The 13,472-nt window shown below is 44.5% G+C and overlaps 1 protein-coding gene across 7 annotated transcripts in view; it reads left to right on the forward strand.

Annotated features, from left to right (window-relative positions):
• The window catches only part of PBX3 (PBX homeobox 3), a 108,010-nt gene continuing 94,538 nt past the window's right edge, over positions 1 to 13,472 (forward strand). The window contains exons 1-3 of one of the 7 annotated variants that reach the window (XM_061352623.1): positions 3 to 302; positions 1,933 to 2,506; positions 3,460 to 3,533. In XM_061352623.1, coding sequence (XP_061208607.1) covers positions 2,310 to 2,506; positions 3,460 to 3,533 — 271 coding nt within the window. In that variant the 5' untranslated portion in view covers positions 3 to 302; positions 1,933 to 2,309. Of the gene's footprint in view, positions 303 to 1,142; positions 2,507 to 3,459; positions 3,534 to 13,472 lie in introns of those variants that run through there. The other 6 variants (XM_061352625.1, XM_061352626.1, XM_061352624.1 and 3 more) reach the window with 6 other exon arrangements.

The following is a 13,472-nucleotide window of genomic DNA, read 5'->3' on the forward strand; positions in this document are numbered from 1 at the left end:
CGTTAACCAGAAGTCATCCACCACTGTGAAAGATGAGAGTTGCAACTGGTGTGAGATGATTAAGGGTTCCAAATCAAACCCATGACATCCAAGTTGCAGTCCTGAGTGAAGGTACGATGATGGTGATGTCAGCCGTGATTGAGAGAGGAGGTGAGCGCAAGCCAAGGAGGAAGATTAAGAGCTCTGTGTTAGCCATGTGGAGTGAGAGTTGTCAGCTGTACATCCACAAAATGTCAGAGACGAGGATGAGGATTTAGTTTGGACATGACTTCTTTCAACTGCAACTGTCCATCACAGATCAAGTACGTACAGTGAATTAAATACCAGTCTAATTTCTGCTGTGGCTCTCTAATGCCACACTACAGGTGGTTTTCTCTTCCCTGAGAGGTCTGTTGCCATAGCTTTGTTGCACACTATTTAAAATGTGAAAAAAGTAGATCAGAATTAAAGTCACTTCCCCTACATACTTGCGTGGGGCAGGCGTCCTACGTAAGTTCAGTTTGGGGGTGGCAATGATCTAAAGATAACCCCTTTATAGAATGATGCCTTAATTATCCCTGACACAGATATATATATTTTCCCTTAACGGTTTTGGCAACCTATATGTAATATATTCAAAACTAAAATCTGGTCTCCAAAGAGGCCCCTTTACTGTGCAGTGGGGAGCCCTCTCTGGACACTCCTGCCTCATGACAGGGCTTGTCCGTGAGGAATGCGCTTGGGCACGGCCACACCGACCAGCAGGCCACTTCTGATCGGGGCCTCTCCTTCCCGCACCCGGAAAGCTCAGCACGGTCGAAGCTCCAGGTCCCGGGGCAAGGCCAGCCTCCTGCCGTAACCCGGGCTGGCAGGCGAGGCGGGCCGAGCCCGGAGGCTGCTCCGGATGGGGCCGAGCCCTGCCCGACCCTCCCGGCACGGCAGCGGGGCTGAGGGGAACGGCGAGGCCTCAGCTCGGGAGTTACCATAGCAACGGGAGGGGCGGGGCCGGAGCGGCTCTCGCCCCGGCCACGTGACAGTTCGAACGGTCCAATCAGAAGTTTCTCAGCTGCGGGGCGGGGCCAGACGGGCTCGGTCCCGCCCCATGCACTCTGATTGGCCAGGGCAGTCTCCGGCAACCACCCTCTCGCACTGCGATTGGCCTCTGCTCCCGCCGCTCTCAGACCGATTCCCCCCCCCCCGCCACCCCTCCGGGAGCGCCGCCGCCGCCGCTCGGCCCGGCGGGAGGGCGACCCGGCGGATCCGGACCCGTGAGGCGGGCGGCCCCGGGCGGGGCGGTGGCGGCGGTGGTGGCGGGGCGGCCCCGCCCGGTTGGGAGGGCCGGGGCGGGGCGGTACGGCGGGGCGGGGCGCGGCGGGCCCCGCGTCCCTCTCGCGCGCGGTCGCTCTCCTCCCTCACAGGCGGCACGTCCGCGGTGAGTGAGTGGCGTTGGCGGGCTGTCAATCCTCGCCGCGCGGCCGGCGGCGGGCGGCGGGCCATAAATTCCGGCGGGCCGGTATTTTTGCACATTGCTTCGCAGAGAGTGTGTAATTAATTTTTTTGTTGAATTTTTTTTGTTTTTTCTTTCTTTCTTTTTGTTTTTTTTTTCCACAGTTCTTTCCCCGTTATTTCCGCTCTTTTTTTGCACAAGTTCAAACTTTTGATTGCTGCTGCCTCACCCCCGCTGCACAGACCGGGGACCATTTGTTATTATTTTGTAAGGGGGGAGGGCGATTAATTTTTTTAATTATTACTATTCTTTTTTTCCCCGATTGTGTTTTCTTGGCTTTTTTTATGTTGCAGTTTGGGGGTGGGGGTGTTCGCCTGGTTTGTTGTGGTTTTTGCCGTTTGCCACCCTCCTAACTTCTTCAGGATTTGAAAGCGAGTTTTATTTTTGTTATTTTGGCTTTTATTATTTTTTATTATTTTTAATTTTGCCTTTTTTTTTTTGCAAAGAAGATTTTTGGACAAGTGGGGAAAGACATAAAAAAAAAGCAACAATAAAAATAAAAAAATAAAACCACAAATAGAGCTGTGGAGGAAGATTGTACCAGGAAAACTGCAGAGACACCCCACCAGCTCATCCATCCAAGCCACAGAGATGATGATGATGATGAAGGAAGATTGTAACTAAGGAAGAGAGTGATTTACAGCACCGGGAAGGAGAGGAGAGTGGAATAAACAGCTGAGATCCGGTCAAAACACAAATACTGATTTTTTTTTACTCCTGTTGTTGTTTTGTTTGGCTTTTTCCCCTCTTTCTCCGTCTCGGGGGTGCGCGGGCGCCGAGCGGACCCGGCGCTGCCCCCCCCCCGGCCCGGCCCGCGGGAGCCATGGACGATCAGTCCAGGATGCTGCAGACTCTGGCCGGCGTCAACCTGGCCGGGCACTCGGTGCAGGGGGGCATGGCCCTGCCTCCTCCCCACGGACACGACGGGGCAGACGGCGACGGCAGGAAGCAGGACATCGGCGACATCCTCCATCAGATCATGACCATCACTGACCAAAGCCTGGATGAGGCACAAGCAAAGTTGGTTTCGTCTAATTAAACCTTGCTTTTTTTTCTTTTATTTCTTTTTTCTTTTTTTCCTTTTTTTCATTTTTTTTCTCTTTTTTTTTTTTTTTTGTGTGTGTGTGTGGTTTTTGTTTCTCTCATTCCCGGAGTCTCACAATTAGGAGCAACTTCTTGGCGCCGTAGGAGAAATTGCAAGCAGCCGAGGCAGCGCCAAAGTTGCTATTTAATGAATATTTTAATATATATATTTATATATAAAATAAATATCTAAGTATGCGATGCTTTTGCATATATGTGAGGGAAGCTCTGGCTGATCCCTTGCCCGTTCCCCTTTAGACACCGTGTGGCGGACACCGGCCCTAGAGCCGCTCTGTGTCCGTCTGTCCCTCCCGTCCGCCTGCCGGGCGGCTCCACAACTTTCCCCCTTCTTTCCTTCCTTCCTACCCCAAAGTGGTGGCAGATAAATTAACAAACCTGACAAGATATTGCTGCGGGGAGAGTTGGGGTTGGGGGGGGGGACGGACGGACACCAACAACCCCAAACCTGTTTTAAATCACAATAAATACAAAGAAGGTTAACTCTGCTCCCCCCCCCCATCATGGTTAATAAATCAGTTATAATATCGCAGGACGGATAGTACCGGGGACAAGGGGGGGAGTGATTTATACCCCTCGGCCCAGCGGCATTTACACAAAGATAATTCGGTATAAAAGTCATAAGGGGGGGGAAAGGAGGGAGGGAGAGGCGGCAGCCACCGAACCGGCGCTGCTCACACCTCAGCCCGCCGGCATCCGCGGACCGGCGCCGGGAGCTCCCGCTCGGAGCTCCCGGCGCCGGTCCTTGGATGCTGGCGGGCAGGGAAAAGAGGGGACGAAACACACGGAGCGAGGGGGGATCCTTATCGGGGGAAGGCGCCATGTTGCTAAACCCCGGCTTTTAACCGCTTGTCCTTCTTGCTCTCTTTCAGGAAGCACGCGTTGAACTGCCACAGGATGAAACCCGCCTTGTTCAGCGTCCTCTGCGAGATCAAGGAGAAAACAGGTAAGGGCCGCCCGCGCCGCCGCTGCCGCCGCAGCCATCTTGGTCCCTCTCGCCTTCCACCCGCCGCTACCAGCCGGTGGGGACGGTACCGGCCCTCTGCCGCCTCTCACGCTGCCGGTGCAGGGCCTGAGGTGGACGGGGCGAGGTGAGGGGGGGGGTGTGGATCCGGCCCGCCCCGCCGAGCTGAGGGGGCCCGTCCCGGCGGCGGCCCGGTTGGGTTGGCTTGCTGTGAAATGGCGCGGTGCAGAGTCCCCCCTCACGGCGCTCTCCTCACGGCTCCGGAGGGACCCCGTTAGCACCCGGGCTGTGTTTTTTAGCCGTCAGGACACTTGGCAAAGCGCTTGTCAGACCTGCGTTACCTCATCTGTTTTATTAATTTCTTTTCCCGGGATGCGTAGCACGCAGCGGGGACGATAAAGTTTGTGTGGCGAGAGCAAAGCTGCCCCGGGCAGGCAGGCTCCAGAGAGATCCCCCTGTTTGTGAGGGTGCAGCAAAGCTCCGGTTGCTCCTGGTGATGTTTGAAACGCCAAATATTTAATCTCAAAAGTATACCAAAAATACTTCTTTTCCTCATTACAGTAACACTTAGAAACTCCGGGGTTTTCTTAGAAGCATTTGGTTTTTTTAGCATTTTTTTTTCACGTCACTGAATTTACAGACAATTTTCCTATTTAAGAAGAACATTTGCAAAGTGTTTTGCTTTGTATTATGAGAGTAAGGACATTTATTGTGATCTAGACTTAAATATATGCATTGGCTGGCTTTTTGCTGTATTTGATACTCCAGTCGCATTCCTCTTTAGTTCCACATAAGACCAGACAAAAAAGTGAAATCATTGCAGATCTCAGCTGTGAGAAGCCTGAAGTGCACAGTTCTCAGTGAATTATAGTGCTTTATGTCCAAAGGTTTCTTTGCTACTGGGGATCCACTTCAGTTTCTGCTGACAGCTAAGCACTAGGGTATTGACTGTGTTGTGAATATTAAGATTGATTCTGCTTTATATTGCATTATATTACCCAGGATAAGGGGAATGATCCCCTTCCTGCCCTCCCTCCGCACCTCCCTACGTTTTGCCTTGATCTGCTCCTAGCCCCTTTCCATCCTTCGGCTTGTGTTTGCTTTCTGCCTTTCCCTAAACTTTCTGCCCGTCCTGCTCCGGAGCCAGCCAGGCACCCTGCCCTCGGTGTTCAGACATTTTGCAGCAGGCAGATTTCAGTGAAGGAGGCAGGCGCAGGTCCTGCGATCACTTTATTTGCAGAGGGCTTAGCCTCACTGTTTTGAAAGGAAAGTGTAGTCAACCACATGTCAGAGGTGAGCTGCGAAGAAAAACCCACATCCTTTCAGCAGCAGGGATTAGTGGCACGGGGTGTTCGGTGAGGCCATCGCTGTTCAGGAGGCGAGAGGGAACCTGACAGGAGACGTTGTGATCTGAAACGCGTTGGGGTGTTCTGGTGATAACTTGTAAGCTGGGATCCTGCCTTTGTGCTGCAAGTAGTCGAACCAAGTTTGTAAGCTATGTCTTTTATGAAATCGCTGAGAAGCAACAAAGAGTGAAGGCGTCCGCCTGCCTAAAGGCAAGATCCTGCTAGCCCTGGCAGCACAGGAGAGACAGGATTAATGCACTGAGTGATTGATGATGAATCCACACCCCCACCAAAAACTCTTCCCGCAGGGACCTTTGCTCGGGGTCTCCCAGTTGAGAGGAAATGTCTCTGTAGGCTTTAGTAGTCAGTGTGCTCAAGCAAAGAAAATGTGAAAATAAATTCTAGCATATTTTCTGTAAGCCGTTTTCATAGGAAAGGGCTCAAACAATTCTGAACTGGAGGGGTGAATGGTCTGAGATGCAATTGAAGCAGAGGTGTGTCCCCCCCCCCTCCTTGGCAGTCTGCATTGTCTTGTGGCCCGAGTACTTAAATCATCTGCAACTGGGTCATGCAATGGTATTTAATTCTTTTTAATCAGAACCAAAGTTTACCTTTGTGTTGGCGGTGGGAATTGCCGTGATGGCTTTATCGCTACCTTCTTCTGAGAGAAGGACGAGAGGTGAGGAGGGAGGCTGTAGCCTGGACATAAAGTGTAATTGCAGTCCTGTCTGTTCTAAATAATGCAATATTTAAATAATTTTCATATTATGTATTTTTATTTAGTATTTTGGTAGTTTTCAGTACAGTCAGCAAGGACTTTGTGAGGCGGGTCATGAGAGAACACGTACAGGAGTCCTCAGTTTAGGCAGAGCAACTCTTCTCACTCTCCTGCAAGGGTTAATGAATGCATCACATTTGTAAAAGCCTCTCTCTCTGTTTCACTTAGGGTTAGGAGCTGAAGATATTTTTTTCTCCTGTGAGGTATTTACCATGTACAAAGCAAATCGCTGAGCTTACCGCATTTAGCCTGACATTTCTTTTTTAACATTTTAACATTTTAAAAAGTGCTGTATAATACAGTTAAAGGGTTTACAGATATGAATAGATACGTGCATTCTTAGAGGCAACCACAAGGTAGCATGGTTTTCATAAAGAAACTGCCACTTCTTTCTTTAATTAGTTCAGAGAAAAAATTATACCCGAAGTTCTACCAGAGCCCCTCCAATAAAACAGGGCCATGAGCACGGGAGAGCCTGTTGATGCTGGTTTGTGTTTTACCCGCGCTCTGAGCTGTCTCTTGGAAGTGTTCAAGTTGCATTCCTCACGCGGCTCAGATCTGTTGCATACCTGTGTCACAGTCTGTCTCCTCACGCATCTACCAGTCGGAATAGGAAAACCTGATTTGTGCTTTTTTTTTTTTTTAATAGCTCTATTTTACAGACTAAAAATCCTTTAGGTTTGTAATTTGATTAAGCATCCATTAGGACGTTGCTCTACCTGAGGTACTGGTTATTCTCATGGAGATAGAAATGAAAATGTATTTATTCTTACAGTCTTAAAATGGTTAGGGAATTGCAATTATTTCCCAATGGAATGTCATATTATTAGGCCCTGGATTGTGTTGATAGATGATTTGGTTTTTTGTCTTTAAAAATAATTCATATAGATATGAATATGGGTTTATAAAAAGGCCTGAATGCATGTGTGTATATGCCTGCACGTATATGTTTATTTATTTATTTCTCTAAGTCCAACAGCAACAATGATAGCTGCCAACCAAACCCTAATTTACTGTCACCACAAACCCTAAATAGCATTCATTTACTAGTAAAGCCTAATGGCATACATGATGGTTTGCCAGATTTGTGGCCTTTGTGAGGCTTATAAGCAGGACTGACTTGGGAAGATCATAAAACTTAATGAACTTCTCGACTGCAGGAGGTGTCCGCAGGGGAAGAGAAAGGCCTGCTTGGCTTGTTGGGCTGGTTGAACTATTTTTTATGTCTAAAGAGAGAGGAGGAAAATGTTCATTAAGAACATTCTCCCCTTATGGAGAATTCTGTTTTAAAGAATGGGGAAAAAATATAAACTGATCTGAATCCTAAACAAACAGTGACGTTAACTATAGGGTTAATTTCTCACTGTTCCCCATGTAAGCTAAAACCTTTATTTTTATTGCTACAACTGTAAATAGCCATACGATGCCATTCTGATGATTAAAGGGCTGTATCTTGCCCTTACTTGCTGCAGAGCTCCTTATTGATGAAAATGGCCCAACTCTTTTAGGAACGCCCCTTGTCAATATGCTGCAAAATCTGTAAACTGCCTGTTAGGTAACTCGTTGGAGAAGGACTTGCTCCTTGCCTGCTCTGCCAGCAGGACTGGCAAATGTTAACCCCTTTCTTCACTGTGGTTAGCTCAAAATCGTGTCGCAGGACTCTTACCTTGCCTTAACACAAATTTCAACTTTCCAGTGTTTGTAAACTCTCATTTAGTGCCAACAACTTGCAATTGTAAAGAATAACACACAGTGCTAGGAGTCCTGTCGGAATGTGAAAGGATTCGAATGGAACAATGAAATGGCACTGAGAGCATACATACATACATACATACATATATATGTGTATGTGTGTCTGTATGCATGTTAGCTATATTCTAAAATCCAGCTGTGGTGTTACTGCTATTTGGATTAGCCAGTTTTAATATTTATGTGCAGTGGTGGTGGGTTTTTTTCAAGCTGCTAAATCCATAGCTTTGATTTAGCTTGGCTACTTAAGGAAGTAAGCATTGTGTGTTTATGTGCGTACATCTTCAGTTTAAATTGTTTAGCTTTTGTTTCCTTTCTTGTGCTTCAGAACCCAAGATTTTTCACTGAACCATTGCTTATGCTTTTTGAATGGTGGTTTTTTTTTTAATTGTCAGCAAATGCATTACAAATGACGATGTGCAGTAGAATGTTGGGTCATTTACATTGTCCTTATGCAGTGGCATTGCTTTTCTTCATAAATGTCCTGCTAGGAAAATATAAATTGAATTAAGTGTCTTGATTGTCTTTTGGTCATCTGTTTCAAGCACATTCATTATCAACATTCCATTTTCTTTGGTGGGTTTCTATCGAGGTGCTTCTCTGGTTAAGAGAACAGGCGGCTTTCGAGATTATTTTCATTAGAGAAATTCATGATACTTTGTCTTGCAGAACCTGTAACTACACCATACCGTTAGACCTTAACCATTGTTAGTGCTCTATTTAAATAACAATCTTCACGTTGATTATCACCATCAGTGTTTCCAGATCTTTTTATTGTGGGTTTTTTTTCCCTTCTCCGTAGAGAATAAATTTGGACCGACTTGTCAATACTAATTTAACTAGGAGCAGGGATTTATTTTATTTTATAGCTATTTTTCCTGGCCTTCATTTTATTCCTGAATTCAACACATTTGCTTATCTGAAAATACCAAATTATGTGAGATACTGTGTGGTGTATTCTAGGATGCTTGTTGTAAGTTAAGGAATTTTTGTGTTCGGAGATAAATTATTATAATAGTATGTAGTGAATGCAAAGGAGTTGTGGTGGTTTTTTTTTCCTACAGGATTTAACACATTTATCAAGCTCTATTCCTACAGCTTTCAATGAAAAAGTTGTACGATATGGATATTATGCTGTCTTTTTTCAATTTAAATATTGATTTGTGTGAAACATTAATATAATGATATTTGCAGTCTACCGTAGACAAATATAAGCAGAATTAGACATACTAAATTGTTACAAATGTACGCACTATTTAAATACATATGAAGGCTATATTAATAATCATGGAGTAGAGCGGGAGAGAGTCCGGTGTGTATCTGTCCTCAGTTTTCAGGCTGATTTTCTATTCCTTGCACATCACGCATCTGACGGTTGGATGAATATTTTTATGAATAGCAGGAATGAATACTGAATCTGTGTAGTGGCGAGTCCAAATCAGCGGAGCCCCGAGCGGAGTTTTGCCGTCCTGGTATCATTGGTAGAATTAGATGTAGCTGTTTGTATTCCATGAATTGACACCCTGAGAAGAATGCTTTGTTTGTTTTCTCAGCAGTCATGTTTAATGCTATTCGCTTATCAAGGTGATCAGCATGGTTCAGATAACACACGCCTGACACAGCCTGCCTTTTTTCACCATCATGTTGACCTTTTGTCACATTTGCTTTTCTCTGGTAGGCAATTCATGTCTTTAAGTATGAATGGAGTAAATAATTCACATCAATATTTAATATAAATTATTAAAGTTTCTGTCAGCTCTTATAGTTCATGCTTTTATAAAGTTGGAGTAGTTCATCAGCCAAACAGATGAATTGTGCTTCTCAGCTGGACATTAGAGTTCCTCCATAATGCTGCCTTTACAGTGGAAGTAAACAGGGAATTAAATATGAAAGGAAATGAAGCCTGATGCTTGAATGCTGTATATTTTTCAGTAATGCACATTCCTTAGGAAGGCTCAAAGTATAAGATAAATACCCATCATAATTTATTTTGGTATTCCCATACTTTCCTCTCTTCCCCCCCCCCCCCATGCTGCAAACAGAAATACTGCAAACCCCACTGACCCCAGCATTTTCTTCTACTCTTTATTAGCCTTGTGTTAGTGCTCCAGCCCCCTTCTTGGGTTTAGGGGGTGGGTGTACGTTGGGGTTTGGGTTTTTTTCCTGTTAATGCTCTTCTTCTGTATTTAAAGATTGACAGGGAGCAGTAAGATGATGACGTTTCAGGGGTTTTTAGTCTTTGTAAATCATAGTTTATATTTTGCAAAGTGACCTGCGATTGAAAGTAGATCCTGAAAATATTTTTCAAAGAAGAAATGTTCTGATGTCTGACTGCAGCAGCATAATGTGTTTATCGCTTCAGGAATGGGAAAAACAGAGCATGTTTTGCATAAAAGCATATAGTAAAAAACATTATGCACTTGAATTTTATGCTATTTTAGGTATTGCAGTTTAAATTCTTTTGTTATCGATCAGTTCCATGCATGTTGCACAGTCATAGGAACTTGTAGCAATATGTGAATCACTGAATATCGTGCGTCCTACAAATCAATCACTTGGGAAGGGGGGTGGGTTTGTATCATGTGTTTACAGGTCAAAACCTTTTGCTATACTTAAGCCATGCATCAACATTTAAAGCTAATCTCTCATTCCTCATTGTCCAGCAGGTGGCTTTTTCATGTATTATTTATTTTTTCATTATTTATTGTGAGGGGAAAATGGAATTTAATAATTTTATCCCGATAGCATTTTTAAAAAGAACAGTGTTTTTCCAGTGTGTCCTGGTGGGGATGGTGGGGTCAATGAAAGCATCTAGGGATCTTCAAGGATACAACCTAAATTAAGATTCTAAACAGGCATTACAGATGCTGGTAACTTTGGCAATTATCATTTTGTTTGGTGAACAGTAGTAAAACAGTGTGCGGTAAAAGTGTTTAGAGAGAGAGGATAAATAAATTGAACAGTTTTGCAATGCAAAGTGGTTTGTGGTGTTTTTGAGGATTTCTTGGCTCTTGCTTAACTGCTATTGTGAAGCCTGGAGCAGATTTTCCCATTGCTAATGCCCTAGAAGTATTAATTCACTTTGATATGCTAATTAGAGGGCATTATGCAAGAAATGAGATTAAGTGGCAGCATGAAGCCATTTGCCTGTCAGTAAATTGAGAGCTTTAGCATCAGGAGGAGCTTTGTTTTTTCTGAGTTTCTCTTGGTTTTGCATATAAATAAAATTGATTGAAAGGTCTAGAGAAGCTTCTAGAACATTGGTGGTTCTTTTTCTCCTTCTATGATTATTTAAACTTCATGTTAAAGCCTTTCTCTGAATATTAATTGATCTAATGGGAGATACTGAACATGAAGAATTTCATTGTATTCTCAGTTACTGTATCTTAACAAAAGGAAACTATTAGAATTCTTTGTGTCATCTGATTTTTGTGGTATTATTTTAGATATATCTTACAGCTTTGTATTCTAACCTCCCTGACTGCTGACTGCTCTTGTGCTGGGAGCTGTACCTGCATGGAGGTATTTTTGCCAGTTCTGCTGGTTTTGGGGTTGGGATAATGAGGGCCCAAACAGCCCAAGTCAGATGGTCGGCTTGGATTCCTGGCTGGGAGGGCCTTGGACATTTATCACCCCTGCTCACTCACAGCATTTCCCATCATTTCTTATGTAAATCACACGTATATTTTCCTTCATGTAGGAAGGAAGGGGTTGTAATACTGACCATAGATTTTATTCAACTGCCAGAAATTGTGTTAAAGTAACATTAAGGGATTGACTTACAGCCATAAGAGCGAGGAAATTTAGAGTTAATAGTTAAACTCTGCCCTTAACTCAACTCATTGAACCTATTTATTAGAGCATATATGATACGTAAGATCACTGTGCTGAGACCTCTGCAGTACTAGGAGGCTGCAGGATGACTCAAAAGACAAGAGTTTCCTCCTTTCTATTTTTTGTGTGTGTGTCTGTGGTTTTTATTCAGCCTCGGAGTTGCTTTACTACGGTTTTGTGGTTTAGTTTTCTTTTTATAATACTGTGTAAATATAAATCAGAAAAGTAATTCTGGAAATTGAACAAAAACTTATCAAAATATAAACCCAACACACACCCGACCCAAACCTCTCTAGTCCTCTTTGCCTGAGCGCCTGCAGAGTGTTTGCTGTTTGCATGCCCATCTCCTCCACAGATCATTGTCGCAAAGTCAATCAGGGGAGTAGTGCGAGAGTGACAGTGCTTGTTATGAGCCCCAATAGTTATTTAAAAGAAAGGAAAGAGGATAAAAAAGTGCCCCAGAGCTCTGAGCGGGGGCTGTTCATGCTAGATGCACATCCTCGCCCTGATCCTGGCAGCTGAAGTCTGTCACTGTTGGGGAATTTTTAACATGAACCACATGAGACAAGAACCACCGCGGTTTCCTCGAAGCCACAGGGGTTTTCACGTCAGTGCAGTACAAGTGGCACGTGCGCTGCAGGTCCCTGCCCACTGTCCCCTGCCCTCGCCAGTCTGTGGAAGCTGCTGGCGCTTTCCATGCACATTCCCTGCACTTCATCAACAAAGAGTCTGTAGCATGGTGTTCATGGAAAGCATGATAGCCCGGGTTGTCCTTAGTTCCTAAGAGCTTCTGAACCAGTTGGCCAGAGAGTCTGATTAGGACTTCCTAACCCCAAAACTTCAGTTATCATAGTGAACCTTGTTGATACTGGGAACAAAACAGCACCTGAAACTGCAAAACCAGTTCTCACTGAAAGCAAAAGGAAACATCCCTGGTCTCCACGTGCTCATTTTGAGTTTCAGATTCTTAAACAAAGGAGACAAATAATGAGCATGGTCTTTGGCCAACCTCAACTTTCCCAGTACTGATAGACCCCCAAGGGTGGTGTTTTGGGAAGGGGGTGCTGGAAGTGAAAGCTCCTGATGCTGCTGCTGATCTCAGGACTCCTGCTCAAGTGAGGAGAGATGTGATGACCTAGGTGGGATCAAACTCACTGAAGTGAATGCAAGAGCTCTCTTTTCCTGTCTTTAAAATGGGAATATTACTGATTATAAGATTTCTTTTTGGTGAAGATTATGTTCATTTGGTGCTGTGTGTGTTGAATATTTTTTGTCAAGTATTTGGTATAATTAAAATTGTTACCTAAGAAGTAATCTATTAGCACTATTTACAGTATCCACCTTATTCCAGTCACGGTGAGCCTAAGTGGAGGCTTACCTCCTGGAGATGAAGAGATTAGGCTTTCCGTAGAGTTCTACTTCTCTTGGCTTTAATTAGGAATGTTTGCTTTTTTAATTCATGGTTAGACCTCCAGCAAAAGGGTATCAGGGTTGTCTGACTTGGTCATTAGTTTGCTTAGTACTGAAAGAGACTGTTTGCTCACCGTAGAGGGGGATCACTGCTTTTCTTTAGTGATAGCTGTTCACAGGCAGGGTGGCGCACATGAAAGGGTATTTAAAGCACGCTTTCAGATATTTGTTGATTAAAGAAGGAAGTGTGCTTTCAGTGAGGTTTGTAATTACAGAACACCCAAATGTTTGCTTATTTTCTTTCATGTGAGATCCTGGTAGCGTGATTAACTGTCGCTAGTAAGAACAAGTTACAATAGATTGTGCAATGATTCTTATTTGACTTCAAGGATGTATTTATTACCATTTTTGAAGAAATTATACTAACATGAAAAGTTGTGGAAATGATTGTGCACTAGATAAGGTGATACATTACAGGAGTGGTTGGGTTTATGGAGCTTTATGCTGAGGTTTTCTCAGAAATTATAGCACAGTCCTGTCACTATAAAACCCGGTGATACACTTGGTAATAACATGCAGTGGAGGTATTTTTAGGATTTCACTTGTTATTCAAATAGAGTGGGAACTATCAGTTCTTCTACCTCGTATTTCTTTCCTTTGTTGCACTGGGTGAGGAAAGAAGAGGGGAAGGAAAGAGGATGCAGAGCAGGTGCCTGAGTGTGGGGTACCACAGCGAGGCTAGGTCCCACTGGTGCCAGCAGCTCAAGGGCCTTGGTGGCTGAAGTAGCTGCTCATGTGGGTCAT

The sequence above is a fragment of the Neopsephotus bourkii genome, unplaced genomic scaffold, assembly GCF_033783945.1.
Source record: "Neopsephotus bourkii isolate Nb327-2 ecotype Australia unplaced genomic scaffold, CSIRO-AGI_Nbou_v1 NB_659, whole genome shotgun sequence".
Classification (NCBI taxonomy): Eukaryota; Metazoa; Chordata; class Aves; order Psittaciformes; family Psittacidae; genus Neopsephotus; species Neopsephotus bourkii.